The sequence below is a fragment of the Monodelphis domestica genome, chromosome 2 (genome assembly GCF_027887165.1).
Source record: "Monodelphis domestica isolate mMonDom1 chromosome 2, mMonDom1.pri, whole genome shotgun sequence".
In the NCBI taxonomy this organism is placed as follows: Eukaryota; Metazoa; Chordata; class Mammalia; order Didelphimorphia; family Didelphidae; genus Monodelphis; species Monodelphis domestica.
This window is the reverse complement of record NC_077228.1, coordinates 152,754,910-152,772,829: the sequence shown is the minus strand read 5'-3', so window position 1 is coordinate 152,772,829 and position 17,920 is coordinate 152,754,910. Positions and strand designations below refer to the sequence as shown.

At 37.1% G+C, this 17,920-nt stretch overlaps 1 protein-coding gene across 1 annotated transcript in view; it reads right to left on the bottom strand.

The window, feature by feature from the left end:
- The window catches only part of NID1 (nidogen 1), a 127,441-nt gene that overhangs the window by 92,596 nt on the left and 16,925 nt on the right, over positions 1-17,920 (bottom strand). Inside the window, exon 2 of the mRNA XM_001378382.4 lies at positions 4,275-4,571. Coding sequence (XP_001378419.1) covers positions 4,275-4,571 — 297 coding nt within the window. The remainder of the gene's footprint in view (positions 1-4,274; positions 4,572-17,920) is intronic.

Genomic DNA, 17,920 nt, shown 5'->3' with positions numbered 1-17,920 from the left:
AGATCAACAACTGTTAAACTACCACCAGTCGTCCCTGATACTTCTGTTCCAGCATCTCCAACCACCTTTGACTGTTTCATTTTCTTCTCTTTCCTTTCCTCTTCTTCCCATTCCATCATTATCTGTGCACTTCAGTAGGGGAATGCCCTCTCTGGTCCATGTGTCACCCACAGAGGAGTGCCTTCTATGTATTTGGATTGTAGTAGCCCATTCTCAGATTTATCTGGAGAGGGCTGAAGGAAGAAGGAAGTTTAATTAAGCAGCCACTCATTTGTATTAGCTCAAGAATCCCTTTAGCTTGATACTTTGCAACCAGGTGATTTGTAGTAAGACTATAGTCCCAAGCAAAAGTCTGTGTATTTAACCATATTAAGAATGCTGTCCCAGGGTTGTACATGAGGAATGCTTTTATGTTACCATAAGCGTGTTACTACACTAATCCTAAGTGTGTGATTATATTACATGATACTATTCTTTATATCAAATTGATTCATGTAGGACAGCAAACCCTAAATGGGCTCAGAGGATTTCTCAGAAGAGGTAGTTAGAATATACTACATCAAGAATGACTTGTAAGAAGCCTGAGTTAAATGTCCTGACCTGATCATGACCTTTAAGTTCCACTTGCTTATGTTGAGAATGACCCTTGTAATTCTTACCCCATACTCTGTAAGTTCCTCTTTTTGCCTTTAAAACTCTGTCATAGTTGATGATTTGGTGTTTCAGATTCAACTGGGGAATTTGTAGGTCTCTGACTTGTTTGCCTTGCCCACCAAATAAAGTCAGACTGCTCAGGGAGTACTTTGCCCAGTCTTTTCCTTTCATGCCCGGCTCCATTCCTATAATCTTCAGTAGATTACAAAGTGCTACCCACGTTAAGAGGGAAAGAAAACTGGAACTGCAAGAGTTAGGTAAAGTGTAGCGAGTGGGAGGGGCAGCACCCTGCCTTTGTTTCAGAAGCCCCATTCCAGCATAAACTTCTTAGCTAACTGGGGAGGTAGTGATTTACAAATCTTCCATGGTATTCTAAACTGGAGCTTTGTCTAAGGATATGTCAGCTATAAATTTTCTGTTTCAAAAAAAGAGATAGTTGGGTATAGCCAGTGATACCAAAGTTAGCCAATGATTGCCCTGTTGGAACTTCTAGAATGTGACATAAGATCTTGCTATCAAAGAAACTCTCATTCCTTAGACTGTGAAAAGATGGCAAGTGAAGGACTATCTGGTTCTGAGTTCTCCTGGAGCAAGCAGTCAGCAATATAACAACAAGGAGCCAAGTGAAGTATTCAACCACACTAAATATAAATATAAATGAAGTCTTAGACAAAGGCATGGAAATGGACTATATTCCAGTGCAAGGTTCCTTTCAGTTCCATGATCTAACAAAATTAACCAAAAGTAGGAAATACAATTTATTATTTTTCCTCAAAGATAAACTGGCATAGGTCTTCCCCATAATTTGATTATTTTCACAAAAATGAGAGGCAATGTCCCAAAAGGATAGAGAATTGATCTCGGTCAGGATGCCTTAGGTTCAAATCTCTACCTGACACATACTGCTTATGTGACCCTAGGCAAGTTACTTACCTTCCTTAGTTCTTCTCTAAGACCACAAATTGCACAGAGGGTGCCAATCTGTATTGAGGGAGGAAGTTCTTCACTGAGAACTCCTTGAACCAATGAAAACTCAGATCTCACCGGAACCAAACAAAATATAAGAAGATTTTCATCTTTTAGCTAGATCTTTATTTTTTTATTTTATTTTTAACATTTATTTTAAAAAATGTTAGTTCCAAATTCTCTTCCTCCCTCCAGTCCTTTCTCCATCCACTGGGAAGTCAAGCAAGATGATACCAATTTTACATGTGAAATTATATAAAACATATTTCTATATTTGCCATGTTACAAAAGAAAAAAAAGGAAGAAAAATAAAGAAAGTGAAAAAATAATATGTTTCAATCTATACTCAGTTCATTGATTCTCTCTCTGGAAGTGGATAGAGTTTTTCCTCATTATTCCTTTGGAATTATATTAGATCACTATTTCAATCAGAGGAGCTAAGACTGTCACAGTTGATCATTGTTACAATATAGGTATTAGTGTGTGCAGTGTTTTCCTGATTCTGCTCATTTAACTTTGTATCAGTTCATATAAGACTTCTCAGGTTTTCCTGAGACCACACCCCTGGTCATTTCTTATAGCACAATAGCATTCCATCACAGTCACATACTATAACTTGTTCAGCCATTTTCTAATTGGCAGGTTTCCCCTCAATTTCAAATTCCTTATCTTTGGGATATAGACCTAGGTTAGCTAGATCTTTCAATTAGCCAGATCTTTACCTTTCAAGTTCAAATCCAATTCCTCAGAAAAACTTTTACCTAACTCTTGCAGTTCCAGTTTTCTTTCCCTCTTAACTCGGGTAGCACTTTGTCTGCATCACACGTTTCACTCTTAAAACTTATCTTTTGTATTAAAATAACAGTGTATTATTTAAATTGCATATGTGTTGCTTTTCATTATTATACTGCAAACTTCTGGAGGCCTAGGTCCCTATCTCATACATCTTTGTATCTCCCTCAATAATTACCAGTATGAGCCACAGCATAATTGCTTGATAAATATTCATTGACTGATTGGTATGCTATAGTCAAAGAGGCATTATACTTGAAGTCAGGAGACCTGGATGCAAATTCTGGTTCCTACACTTCCTAGCTCTTTGATTCTGAACTCTGTTTGAAATTAGCCCTTCTGAATTTCCTTGTCTATAAAACGGGGATAATAATACTAATAGATGTATATAATATGCATATGTAAATCTACTACAAACTCTTCCCAAAGCCTTTCTTTCTAGAGAACTCAGAACTTTCCAGGTAACACTTCATTTTCCATTAGCAACTCTGCTTGATTTCCACTTTTTCAAATATGGTTCTTCCTACCTAGCTTCTCCCCCTCTTCTGATTTTTTAGCTTCTTTTTGTAGATTGTCTTTTTCCATTAGATAGTAAGCTCCTTGAGGGCAAGGACTGTCTATCTTTTCTTTATTTGTATCTCTGGCACTTAGCATAGTGTCTATCATATAGCAAACACTTAATAAATGTTTACTGAATTGAATATATGTACTCACTTTTTTTTGTAGAAAAGCATTTTTAAAGTGCTAATTAAACAAGAGTAGCTATTATCCTCTATCTCTTTTTTTAACCTTTACCTTCTGTTTTAGAATCAATACTGTGTATTAGTTTCCAAAGCAGAAGAGCAGTAAGGACTAGGCAATAGGGGTTAAGTGACTTGCCCAGGGTCACACAGCTAAGATGTGTCTGATGACAGACTAGACCTCCTATCTCTAGGCCTGCTTCTCAAGCCACCGAGCCTCCTCTCTGCTCCCTACTATTCTCTTTATAAGGATGCAATTAGCTAGATTTGGAAAGAAACTTTTCCATCATTAAACTTAGTATTTTAAGTCAAACTGGGTTTATATCTACTCATTTACCATAGAAAATAATAGTTTATACAGTTTCGCAGATAAAGCACCAAAAAAATCAGTCTAACAAACATGACCACAAGTCAATCTAGTATATGTTTAAACATTTGGCCAATGTGTTGGGATCATTTTTAATTAAAATTCAGAACCAGTATTGATTTGCATATTTTTTCTGCTTAAGTAACAAGTGAGCTCTCAAAAGGAATAAAGCATTGAATTCAGAATCAGACAAGTCTGTCTTGGGTCTTGTTCTTAGAGGTTAATTTAAATAAATACTTAAAGGATTTCACTATAAAGTGATTTTACCTATGAAGCAGAACTACACCATGAACAATCACATTCAAATTTATTTTATGTACTCACTGCTTTCCACTGACAATTAAAAGTACTAGCTGATGTCAGTTATTCAAAAAACATTTATTAAGTACTCATGTCTATGCTAAGGCTGAGTACACAAAGAAAGCCAAATTTTCACTAAAGAATGGAATGTTTCTCTAAAACTTTCTATTTAGTCTCATTACATTTCTCTCTTTGTGATATCTGCAGTTAATGTTTTTCCCTTTCAGGTTACATTCATATATATTATATATATGTGTGTGTGTGTATAAACGTTGTATTTACCTAGATATCTGCATGTTATCTCCCCTTCTAGAATTCAAGATCCTTAAGGCTCCATGTTTCCACATTTCTTTGCATTACCAGGACTTAGCAGAGTACCGGGAACTTAATAAATGTTTGGTGACTGACTGGTATGATAAGAATATTTGTGTTAGAACCCAAGGGAATATATTTACCTTGCCTTCTTGGATTGGATCTCTTTCTGATCCTTGGTAAGGAGCCACGGATTCCCAGGTGACCACCACCACACTTTTGGGTTGGAAAGAGACCTTAGGGAAACCTCTTCGGACACAATCTGAAGCCAGCTGGACAACAGCAGGGGAAGAATCTTCCCGATAATAAACCTTTCCACCATTTGTTGTGTCCAGGTCAGCCAGGAACGGTGCAACAGCTCCAAAGGAAGGTGGGAATCGACCAGGAGTGACTTCCTTAAGAGGAGGTTCACTCATGGCAATGATGCCATTTGTAGTGACCTATACAAGAAAAGCCAAAGACAATTTAAAATGAGCATGACATTCATTAAAAAAAAAAAAAAACCTCATTGAGCACTCACAACAATCACCCTAAAGAGTATAAATGATATGGGGCCTCATGTGTCATTTGTACTCAATATTGAATTGTTGTTGCCAATACCAGTAATAAAAATAGAAGACATTTAATATAGTACATTAGAGTTTGCAAAATACTTTAAATACAGAACAGTTATGCCCCCATATCTGGCTAACTCAGTATCTGTTGATTCAGTTACCTACAGTTAACCATGGGGGAAAAAATGAAAAAATTTGGAAAATTCTAGGAAAGGGAAAAAAAAACAGTTCATGAGTTTCAAATTCCTTGCCAAGTAAGTACAGGCTATAATATGGTGAAATCTACCAGCTCAGTATATGTCATCCCCTTCTAATCTCCATACCTATGATTCCATGTGAAATTTCATCCTCTGCCTCTAGTATTCTCTCTGACTGAATTCATTGTAGCATTATCTCAGTGTCATTCTTTAAGAAAGTCCTTATTTTAGTGCCATACCCATTGAACTACCAAAAAATTTCTTTACTGAATTAGAAAAAAACCATAAATACTCATTTGGAAGAACAAAAGATCAAGGATATCCAGGGAAATCATGAAAAAAAATGCAAAGGAAGGAGGACTTATAGTCCCAGATCTCAAACTATACTATAAAGCAGTGGTTATCAAAACAATTTGGTACTGGCTAAGAGATAGAAAGGAGGATCAGTGGAATAGACTTGGCATAAATGATCTCAGCAAGACAGTTTATGACAAACCCAAAGATTCCAGCTTTTGGGACAAAAATCCATTATTTGGTAAAAACTGCTGGGAAAATTGGAAGACAGTGTGGGAGAGATTAGGTTTGGATCAACATCTCACACCCTACACCAAGATAAATTCAGAATGGGTGAATGACTTGAACATAAAGAAGGAAACTCTAAGTAAATTAGGTGAACACAGAATAGTATACATGTCAGACCTTTGGGAAGGGAAAGATTTTAAAACCAAGCAAGACTTAGAAAGAGTCACAAAATGTAAATTGAATAATTTTGTCTACATCAAATTAAAAAGTTTTTGTACAAACAAAACCAATGTAACTAAAATCAGAAGGGAAGCAACAAATTTGGAAATGATCTTCATAAAAACCTCTGACAAAGGTTTAATTACTCATATTTACAAAGAGCTAAATCAATTGTACAAAAAGCAAGCCATTCTCCAATTGATAAATGGGCAAGGGACATGAACAGGAAGTTCTCAGCCAAAGAAATCAAAACTATTAATAAGCACATGAAAAAGTGTTCTACATCTCTTATAATCAGAGAGATGCAAATCAAAACAACTCTGAGGTATCACCTCACACCTAACAGATTGGCTAACGTGACAGCTATGGAAAGTAATGAATGCTGGAGGGGATGTGACAAAGTAGGGACATTAATTCATTGCTGGTGGAGTTGTGAATTGATCCAACCATTCTGGAGGACAATTTGGAACTATGCCCAAAGGGTGCTAAAAGACTGTCTGCCCTTTGATCCAGCCATAGCACTGCTGGGTTTGTACCCCAAAGAGATCATAAGGAAAAAGACTTGTACAAAAATATTCATAGCTGCGCTCTTTGTGGTGGCCAAAAATTGGAAAATGAGGGGATGCCCTTCAATTGGGGAATGGCTGAACAAATTGTGGTATCTATTGGTGATGGAATACTATTGTGCTAAAAGGAATAATAAAGTGGAAGAATTCCATGGAGACCTCCAGGAAGTGATGCAGAGCGAAAGGAGCAGAACCAGGAAAACATTGTACACAGAGACTGATACATTGTGGTACAATCGAAGGTAATGGACTTCTCCATTGGTGTCAATGCAGTGTCCCTGAACAATCTACAGGGATCTAAAAAACACTATCCACAAGCAGAGGATAAACTGTAGGAGTGAAAACACCGATGAAAAGCAACTGCTTGACTGCAGGGGTGGAGGGGATATGACTGAGGAGAGACTCTAAATGAACGCTCTAATGCAGATACCAACAACATGGAAATGGGTTCAAATCAAGAACACATGTGATACCCAGTGAAATTGCACGTCCACTAGGGAAGAGGTGGGGGGAGGGAAGAAAAGAAAATGATCTTTGTTTCCAATGAATAATGTTTGGAAATGACCAAATAAAACAATGTTAAAAAAAAAAGTCCTTATTTACTAAAATAATGGCCTTAACGCAGAAGTGTTTTGGTGCTAATGGTGCAGTTGGGCCCCCATATCCACTGATTCAGTTACCCTTGGTTAATAGGCAGGTGAAATAACCACAATTGATCCAGGGGCTCTTCTGTATCTCATTTAACATACATATTTAATATAACATCTGAATCCTTCAGATATCATTCAAGGCAACTTAATTTTTGAAGTAGAAGAGGGATTTATTTTAAGGATAGGGGAAGGGGACTGCAAAACTCTGGCACAGTGCTGCTAATGATCCAAATTCTTTCCACACTCACAATAACCACAGAAAAAAACATTCCTGAATGAATTTAAGACACCCTGGCCACTGATCTTAGAGAGTTGATTGGTAAAAATGAATATGAATGAGAAAGGACCTGAGGATTTATTACCAGATTTCACCAGGAATTAAATCTATATTTTAAAAATGATCAAACTGCACATATTTTTAGCAGTTTATTGGGTCCACTGGTGAATCTACCTTAAGATAAATGAAATCAGAAGGTTTTTTTCTTTCTTTTTTTTCTTTGAAGAGTTTTTTTGGTTATAAACTTACTATCTCAACGAAATAAGCAAATCAGCAACTAAAGGAACAAAGTCATACATAAAACCACAAACTCTAAAGTATCTAAAGTTTACTACATCTTATTTGCTCAGTGGCTGTTTTCTTAGCTCTTTCTTTAGTATATGGCATAGTGTCTGATACATAGAATGCTTAATAAAATGTTTGCCAGTTAATTGATTTAATGGCTTTAAAAAATATTGTAATTAGTGTGAATGTTCTGATTCTTTGTTCTGTAACATTTTTTGATGCTTCTCTGTATCTTCATAAATGTATCATTATATCCCATTCCACTGACATGCTATAATTTATTCAATTATTCCCAAATCTCTGGACATATAGATCACTGTCAGGTTTTTCCTATTATAAAGAAAATTGTTGTGAATATTTTTGTACATATAGACTTTTTCCCCTTTTAGTAACAGCTTTAAGAAATAGTTCTAGCAATGGGATATTGGGATCAAGGGGTACAAACAATTTTGAAGTTCGTTATATCTGGTAGCATTTCCTTTTTTAAAAAACCTTTACCTTCAGTTTTAGAATCAGTTCTATGTATTCACATGTATATACATATTGCATATGTATGTCAAGGCAGAAAAGCAGTAAAGACTAGACCAATGATGGCAAACCTATGGCACGGGTGCCAAAGATGGCAAGTAGAACACTCTTTGTGGGCACACAGCTGCCCTCCCACTCCAGAGTTTGTTACTAGAAAGGCAGAGAGACTTGGGCAAGAGCTACTCCCTTCCCCCTCTTCACCATACCTGATGACAGTTTTTCACTTCACCCACCCCTCTGCCCAGCAGCCCAATGAGAGCACTTTCTCCCTCCCCTGTGTGGGGTAAAGGGTGGGTGGGCACACCTGGCACTCAGTGGAGGGGAGGGGCACGGCACTTGGTCTGGGTGATGGGGTGGGGGTGGGACCTAGAACTCCATCTCTAAAAGGTTCACTATCACTGGACTAGGCAATGAGAGTTAAATGACTTGCCTAGGTTCACATAGTCAGGAAGTGTCTGCAGATAGATTTGAATTCAGAATCTCCAATCTCTAGGCCTGGCTCTCAATTCAATGAGCCACCTAGCTGCCCCATTTTATGTTACAAATTACTACTTTCTTTGGGTTTGTAAGAAAGTGATTATTGGAAAGGCTTTGGCAATCCCTCATCATTCTGTTTGTGTCTCTAATGTATTTCACTCTTCTTTCAAATTCACAGATGGTAACAAATTCCAATATTACAATAGAATTCCTCTTTTTATAGCCTTTTTTCCTTTTAGTCTCTAAAGACCATAATTTTTAAAATTAATTTTTCTAGATCTCCCCGACATATGGAATTAAACTTAGCATTTCATGTACCCTTCAAAGAGCAAAAGTAGAAACACCAAGTCCATAAATCTAAATAGTCAACTTTTAACTATTTCTAGATTGACTGGCAAGTTTGTAGGGTAGAGAGACTCTTTTGTTTTTTTCTTTACCCTTTGTTACCTTAGCTTTTGATGACTTCTATGGTCATAAAGGAAGACATATCTAAAATAAGGCAAGTTTGTCATTTGTTTGAAAAATATGACAAAATTTAGTGGGTTGGAGGGAAGCTAAGGAAAGAGTTTAAGAGTTTTGGAGATCTTGGATTTGTCTGAGCTACCTCAATGTTTATTCAAATGAAGAAATCTTTTCCTTTGCAACCTATGAAACAAATGGATGAGCAAATTTTGGGTGGCAGTTTCCCAGAATTAATTGGTACAGACATTTTTTTCCAGATGCAAATAGACAGGCTATGGAGAAGGAAGTTAAAGAATAAATTTGATACAGACATTCTCTCATTTATTCCTCTCTCTTCCCTCCCAAAGATATAGTATTACACAAACATCACAGCTGAAGTTACATGTGGGAGTGTGGGAAAGAAACTCACTTCCTCAAACCATAAGACTTTGGCAGCTACTGGCTGCTGGTAGGCAATTGTAGCATAGCTTCTGGGGACCACATGGATTTTTCATTTAAATGGTCATTCCCGAATGGAGTTTAAATCAATGGAGCAACTTTGAAAATACTTGTAATGCCTTCAGGAAACTAAGATTCAGGATCAGCAATCTTGAGACATGAATCACTATCCTTACAACATACCTTCCTCACTAGGATGCTGGAAAGATTTATTTGTTTTCCAAATAATAATTCATAAAAGTTATATGGACTCCTTGGAGGAACAGTATAGGGACATGTGGCATATTAGGCAAAGGAATAGATTTGTAATCACAAAAGTCCTGGGTAGGGTCATGATTTGACATTTATCAGTTATTTAAACTAAATTGAGTCATTTAATCTGACTCAGCTTTAGTTTCTTCATCTCTTCAGTGGGAATAAAACTAAATGAAATTTTATTTTGTTTCCTTGTCCTTTGTTCTTGAAGAGGACCAATGGCATAATGCCGGGAAGTCAACTTCTCCATGAACTGGATTTAAGTGAAGAAGAGTTGCATAAAGTCATCAGCCTTATTCCCCCTTCCAGAGACATTGAAGTCCAGTGGCAAGAAAAAAGTCAGGAAGACTAGTGATGGTCCTGGATGCAGTAGATGACCTTGGTATCTTCCATAACCAACCAATCTCTAAGAACTCCACAGTGCCTGCTTCAGTCCCCTTCACAGTCATTGGAACAAATTGTTCTCATTCACCCATTCCACAGGAAGATGTCTTTACCTGCTTGGAATAGACACTGCTCTAATTCACTGCCAGGTTCAAGGACTGTAGGTTACCCTCAACCTTTTTTAGCCCATCTGCATCATCTGCATACATCTACTGAGGTCACTGTGCATGCAATCAAATCTTGGAGCTACAGGTGAGGGTTGAGTGACAGGTAAATCCCAAAGTTAGATGAAGCAGCCCTGAAAAAGGCCCAGCAAATCCTTACACCAGAGGTACTAGTCCTTTTTGAACACCCACATACCCCAACCTATTTCACAGGGATATTATGGAAGAGGAGGGAGGGGAGAAGTAGATGGGGAAGAGAAGGAGGAGAAGAAAGACAGAAGAGGAAGTAGAGAAAAGAGGAAGAGAAAGAAAAAAAGAATCAGCCACTAACAATGATATATCACTTTAAGTTTGCAATGAGCTTTACATATATTATTTCATGTTCTACTAGACAAGCTTTTTGGCCTCTTCGTCCTAGGTTTCACATTTAAGAAATGGTTGTATTTTGCACCCCAGAGATGTTAAACTCTGAGCCTGCACAAGTCCACAAACCAAAATAAAATGTATTTGGGAAATGTTTAACAAAATAAATAAAAAATACACTATCTTAAGTTAATGTTTTCTAAATCAATAAGGTGTAGGAATCTACTTCTATCTGAGTTTGACAACACTCATGTAGCCTATATTTCATTTTCTTATTTTAAAATTTTAGTAACCTAATAGATCAGAGAAATATCATAGATATACTGTACTCAGATATCAGCAAGGCATTTTAGCAAAATTCTCTTACAATTCAGCAAGATGAAGAGGTGTGAATAGTTAGATGGATTCATAAGAGACTGATCAGCTGGTACCAGAGAGAGCATCTCTAATGGAGCATCCTGTGGACTTATTTGTCCTAGGCAGTATTCTGATAAACATTTATAATCAGTGACTTAGATGGAGACATCAATGGATTGGTGATTAACAAATTTGACTAGGACATGAAGTTGAGATGTGGGTATTATGACAACTAGTAGGTAGTATAGTGGATAAAGTATTAGGCTTGGAGTCAAGAAGCCCTGAATTCAAATACAGCCTCTTATACATAATAGCTGTGTAACCCTGGGAAAGTAATTTACTCTCTGCCTCAGTTTTTTCAACTTTAAAATGGGAATAGTAACACCATCTATTTTGCAAGGTTGTTGTGAGGATCAAATGAAATAAAATTTGTAAAGTGTTTATTTAGCACAGTGCCTGGCATATAGTAGGTGCTATATAAATGCTTCATTCTTTTCCTCTGGTTTGCCCTACCCCCAATAAAAAATAGAAAAAATTGCCAGCGTTTCTAAGACTATCTATTAACCTTCTTGATGACAATGGAACCACAGTATTAGGACTCTAATACTTCAGTAGCAAATATGTCATATAGAAATAATAGCTGACTGATTTGGGGGAATCACAAAGCACTTTACAAACACTACCTCATGGAAGAAACAGAAATAACATTTAATTAGTTGAAATAAAGAAGAATGGTTGAACAAAGCCAAGTATCTATAGAAGAAATCTGTATTAGAAGTGATCCCATTTAAAAAGTATTGAGGGGGACAGCTGGGTAGCTCAGTGGGTTGAGAGCTAGGCCTAGAGACAGGAGGTCCTGGGTTCAAATTTGAACACAGACATTTCTCAGCTGTGTGACCCTGGGCAAATAACTTAACCCCCATTGCCTAGCCCTTACTGCTCTTCTGCCCAGAAGGTAAGGTTTTGTTTTTTTTTTTTTTAAGTATTGAAAAATATATTTTGAAGATATTTCAAAGTGGGGTAGATTAGAAAAAGACTGATATCAGTATTACCCAAAAATAATGATTAAAAGGGTATAATAACCACTGACTCATATAATTAGGTTTTTATTTCTATAAGCACTTTATGAGAATAATCTATATATCTACCAACTTTATTTTTCATGAAAAGAAACCAGACAAGACTCTTACATGCAATTTTCTACAATAAATCATCTTCACAGAATTGACTAAAAGGTGTAAATAAGGGAATACATGTGGTTACTCTCAAGGAGATGAGCTTAACAATTCATAAAGGAAGAACCAAATGGATGATGAATGCCTATTATTCAGACTATAATGTGCAGATGAATGACTAGTCCACCAAGTTAATAATACATATACATATACATACACAGATTGAATGACAGAATATCCCAATAGAGTAGAACAATAATCATAACCAATGAGATAAAATGTAAATATCTTATATCCAAGTTATTCGGGATTAATATAAATGCATAAGAACAATGGGAAGTTATCAAAAATGGCCAAAAGATATGAATAGGTAGTTCTCAAATGATGCAATGTAAGCCTTTACAACCATATGGGGAAAAAATGCCTCCACTTCTTTTCCTCTCACTCTCTTCTTAACTCTCTGAAGTATAACTTTTTCCATTAGCATTCAACTGAAACTGCTCTCTCCACAGTTACCAGTGATAATTTCCTTTTTCCCACCTTTATATTTTTCCATCTTATTCCTATCACATTCCTCTCTTACTCTGCAATCTAGCAAATCTTTCCTCCTTGATGTTTATTGTACGAAACAATCCATTTCTCAGTTCCACACATTTTTACTGGCTTTCCTTCATGCCTGGAATTCTCTCCATCCTCATTTCTGGATTCTCAGGATTTTTAAAATTATGAACTTAAGAAACCTCAGCAAACACGAACATTTCAAACTACTAAGATCAGACAAAAAGAGGACTGTATGTGGAATTGTGAATTTTTATTACATAGTTATTTTTTAAGTGCATATTGAATTTATGACACGTTCTCTCATCCAGAAAATGGGGTTAAAAATAACCAACTCTATGTATTTCACAGTGTGGTTATCAGAATAAAATGAGAAAATATATGTAATTTCTTGTCCCAATTCTTATATTAAATTGACCATATTAACAAAACTGGTCCACTCGGCTGTGTCCAATTTTAAACTTTCTTCTCCTCTCTTTAATTTTTTTAATGTTTCATGATTTTTTTTCTTTACTATGCTATGCTGACTCTCTAAGAGGAAGCATGCTAAATATGAAGTGTGAATATCTGGGTTCAGATTCTGATTCTGGCACTTACTAGTTGTGTGACATTGGACAAGTCACTTTCTGGGCCTAAGCTTCCCCATCTAAATTCCATTCTATTTCAAAATCTGTGATTCCATAATCATAGGATATTTTTTCTTCTTTGGGTTTGGGGATATAATCCTCAATTATCACATACTTTCCCCCTACCAATAAGAAGTCCACCCTTGTAATAAATATAGTCAAGCAGAAAAATTCACACATAAATTTTATCTAAAAACATAGGTCCCATTTTGTAATCTAATCTGTCAGCCAAGAGGTAGTTAGCATCCTTCACCATTAGTCTTCTAAAATCGTGATTAGTCTTTGTGTTCATGAGAATTCTTAAATCTTTTAAAGTTGTTTTATATTATTTTACTCACTGTATAACTTATTTTAATGGTTCTGTTCACTTTACTTAGTAGGAATTCATAAAAGTTTTCCCATATTTCTCTGGATCTATCCTCTTCCTCATTTCTTACAATACAATAATATTCCATTCCATTTAAATACCCCTTTTGTATATTATCAAAAAGTACTATTATAAATACTTTTGTACCTATCAATATTTTCCCTATGTCTCTGGCCTCTTTGGGGTATATGCCCAATGATAGCATTTTAAAGGGTATGCAGAGAATAGTAACTTTTGGGGTATAGTTCTAAATTGTTTTACAGAATGATTGGATTAATTCACAGCCCCACCATATGTATTAGTATTCCTGTCTTCTCACTGCCTCTCTAACAATTTCCACTTTCATTTTTTTGGTCACTTTTTGACAATTAGATGGATGTAAAATGGATTCTCATAGATATTTTCATTTGAATTTCTCTTATTACTAATTGTGTGTAGTCAGTTGGGTCAGTTATTTAATGAACCTTTAAGTGTCTGCTATGTGCCAGGCACTATTCTAAGTAATTGGGATAAAAAGAAAGCCTGAGGGTTTTTTTAAGTCATTGCTCTTAAGGAACTCATAGCCTAATGGGGAAGACAACATCCAAATTGACTATATACAAATGGGCCATATACAGAATAAATTCAAGACAATCATCAGAGGGAAGACACTAGTATTATGGGAGACTTGGAAAGGCTTCTTGTAGAAGGTAAGATTTTAATTGTGACTTCAAGGAAACCAGGGAAGCCAGGACATAGAGATTAGGAAGGAATTCCAGGTATGAGAGACAGCCAGTGAAAATGCCTGAAGCCAGAAGATGAAGAATATTATTTCAGAAATAGAAAAGAGACCATTGCCACTGGAGAGAAGAATCCATAGATATGAGTAAAGTCTAAGAAGCCTGGACAGGTAGGAGGAATCCAAGTTATGAAGGACTTTAAGTGATAAATAAGGGACTTTATATTTGATCATAGAAGTGATAAGAAACCACTGGAGATGATTAAATAGGAGGGTACCATTGTCAGACCTGTGTTTTAGGAAGATTAATTTGATAGCTAAGTAGAGGATGCACTCGAATGAGGAGAGACTCCTGGGTATCTGGAAGGAGGGTGAAACAATGCATATGCCATACTTTAGCAGTAATAAGAAAATCAGAAGGAGAGCAGGACTGGCAGAAAAGATGATGAGTTCAAATTTGGTCATGTTGAATTTAAGGTGCCAGTTTGAGGTGTAAGATAGGCAGCTGGAGATGAGAGACTTGAGGTCAGGAGAGGCTAGGGCAAGATAAGGAGATCTAAGAATATTTAGATAGAGATAAAAATTGAATCTTTGGGAACTGATAAGATCATCAATCAAAATAATAGAGGAAAAAGAAGAAAGAACCCAGAACAGAGTGCTGGGGACTCCTAAGCAGGCATGACCAAGATGATGATTTATCAAAGGGAACAGAAAAAGGAGAGGTCAAATGATAAAGAGTATCATGAAAGCCTATAGAGATAAGAGTATCAAGGAAGAGAAGGAGATTTACCAAAGGTTGCAGTGAGTTCAAGATTGACAAGGACTGGGAAAAGGCTAATAAATGTGGTAATCAAAAGGGACTGGCCTTCTGATTTCATTGGTATGAACAACTATGAAGAGAGGAATCTACCTGTACCAAGTTAGGTAGGCCCCTTCTCAGAAATTTGTAGCCTTAAAGTTGCCTAGAGCTCTAAGAGATTAAGTGACTTGCCCAAGTTCACACAGTAAATATCTGTAAGAGGCAGGACTTGAACCAAGGTCTTCTTGGCTTCAAGGTTGGCTCTCTTGTCTACTACATCCCACTGCCTCTTAGTGAGATAGAATAGTATAAAAATTCTCCCTCCTTTAGAGATGAAAAAACAGCCTAAGAGAGACAAATTGACTTGCTTGGAGTTTTACACCTAGTAAGCATTCAAGACTGGCTTCAAACTCACAGTTTCTGATTCAGGTCTTTCTACTATTCTATTCAACTAAAGAAATGTTAAAGACCCAGTGAGTTACCATCTTGGGCAGCTAGGTGGGGCAGTGGCTAGAGCACTGGACTTAGACTCAGGAAAACTCATCTTCCTGAGTTCAAAATTGACTTCAGATACTTACTAGCTTTATGACCCTGAAGTCATTTAACCCTGTTTGCCCTCAGTTCTCATATCTATAAAATGAGCTGGAGAAAAAATGGCAAACCACTCCATTATCTTTGCTGAGAAAACCCCAAAACAGGATCATGAAGAGTTGGACATGACTAAACAACAACAATCCAGTAACAAAAGTACTATCTTAAGAAACTGTATAGTATTTAATAATGGTCCTAAATTAACTTTACTGAGTAAATGAGTAGTTACTATTTTCAATTCTCTTCTCTGACTTGAAAATAATAAGTCACCTGAAAATGGATTCTTCCAACATATCTGAAAATAATTCATTCTCTTAGCTTTTAAAGCATCCTAAAATCTAGCTTGTATTCACTTATACCACAAAACCAGATTTCTTTATAAAGATTAAACTTCATCTTGTCTAAATTAGCACAATCAATGAAATATTATTAGACATTCATAGTCAGATGCAAAACAGCTTTAAATAATATTTGCTCTTTGCTCTGCTCCTATAAGTCAAGAATCCTGAACCAAAAATTTAAGTGCCTAATGACTAACAGTTGGGAGTCACTTATTTTACAAAGTTTAAACTCAATTGATCACCATAGGAGGTCAGACGACATAGACTAGAATAGCTTTTTACTTTTAAAAACTACTTGTGTTTTCAATTTTTTTCTTTTACATTAAGAACTAAGGAAAGTTTTGTGAATTCTTAAAATTAGATTTCATATTCTTCAGTTTCAAATCAATATCATAGTTAATGAAACAAATACATTTAGCTTGATGACAAACCCAAAGTGGAAATTAAGTTTTGATAACTCAGTACTTCCAAGATTTCTGACTCTTCTATCAAAAAAAAAAAAAAGAAGAGTAACTGAGATGACCTAGTTTGATTTGAGCATAAGCATAGAAAAATGTATATGGTGGGTCTTTAGAAATACAAATGGTTATGACGAATAGGCAATGATACCTAGGAATGTATTGAGAGGGGAAAAGAACACTGAATTGCAAGTCAAAAGTTTGAATGCTGGCTCCAGTATTTGTTTCATCAACAAACATTGATCAAACATTTCCTACATGCAAGGCATTCTGCTAAATTCTAGAGATCCTATAGAAAGAAAGGCAAAAATATAGTTCTTGTCCTCAAGGAGCTCACATTTTAATAACACATGAACTTGAGCAAATCACTTAATCTCTGTTTGCCTCAGTTTCCTCAATGTTAAACGGGAACAATTATGACACCTCTATCTCAGGATTGTTGTGAGGAAATAATGAGATAATATTTTTAAAATATTAAGTGTGGAGACTTCCGGTTAAGATGGCGGCTTAGAGAAAGCTGAAGTTCAGATCTCCGGAAAACCCTTCCCGACCGATCTCAAACTAGAAGCTCCTAAGGCGCCGAAATTCAAAACGATCAACAGCACAGACCCTGGGAACCCTCCTCCTGGACCTGGACCCGGTTCAAAAGGTACGGCTCCCCTTAAAAGCCAGAACCCGAGATCCCTCGGACCTCAGGGGTAGGAGCGCAGAGTCCAAGGCTCCCGGAAGCGGCAGCCGCGCCGGGCTCAGAGAGCAGGGTCTGAGGAACAACAACCCTCAGGGTCTTCTACCCAAGTCCCAGTCCGGGTGAAAGTTACTGCCTGGGGCTTCCGCTGCAGAGAGCCGGTAGGTCCGGGTGAAAGTTACTGCCTGGGGCCTCCGCTGCAAAGAGCTGGTCGGTCCCGGTGAAAGTTACTGCCTGGGGCCTCCGCAGCAGAGAGCTGGTCAAAACAACAGCAACCCTCAGGGCGGGCAAGACAGCCTCACGGGCTGGATCCTGCTATCCAAGTCTCAGTGAAAGTCTGTGCTCTCGGAGCTTGGGGAAGCGGCAGCCCATCCCCCCGCAGGCCGACGAAACAGCCTCACGGCCAGGGATTCTGAAGGCAACTTCCGGAAATCGAGCCAGGGGGAGAGTGTGGCCTCGTGGTCCGACCCTTCCATTCCAGTTCCAGTGAGGCATATTCAGTTTAACCCAGGGAAAGTCATAGAACCAACATCTGCCCAGGACTAAAGCCTCTGATCACCAGACAAAGACAAGAAAAGCCAATCCTCCACGTTCAGAGATGACAAATTCCACAGAAGCACAGAAGCCCCAAAATACCAAGAAAAATAAGAAGAAAGGGGCGACTCTGGACACATTCTATGGAGCCAAAATACAAAATACAGAGCAGATAGAAGAAGATATACAAGAAAATTCTCCAAAATCTTCCAAAGGAAATAGAAACTCTCCACAAACCC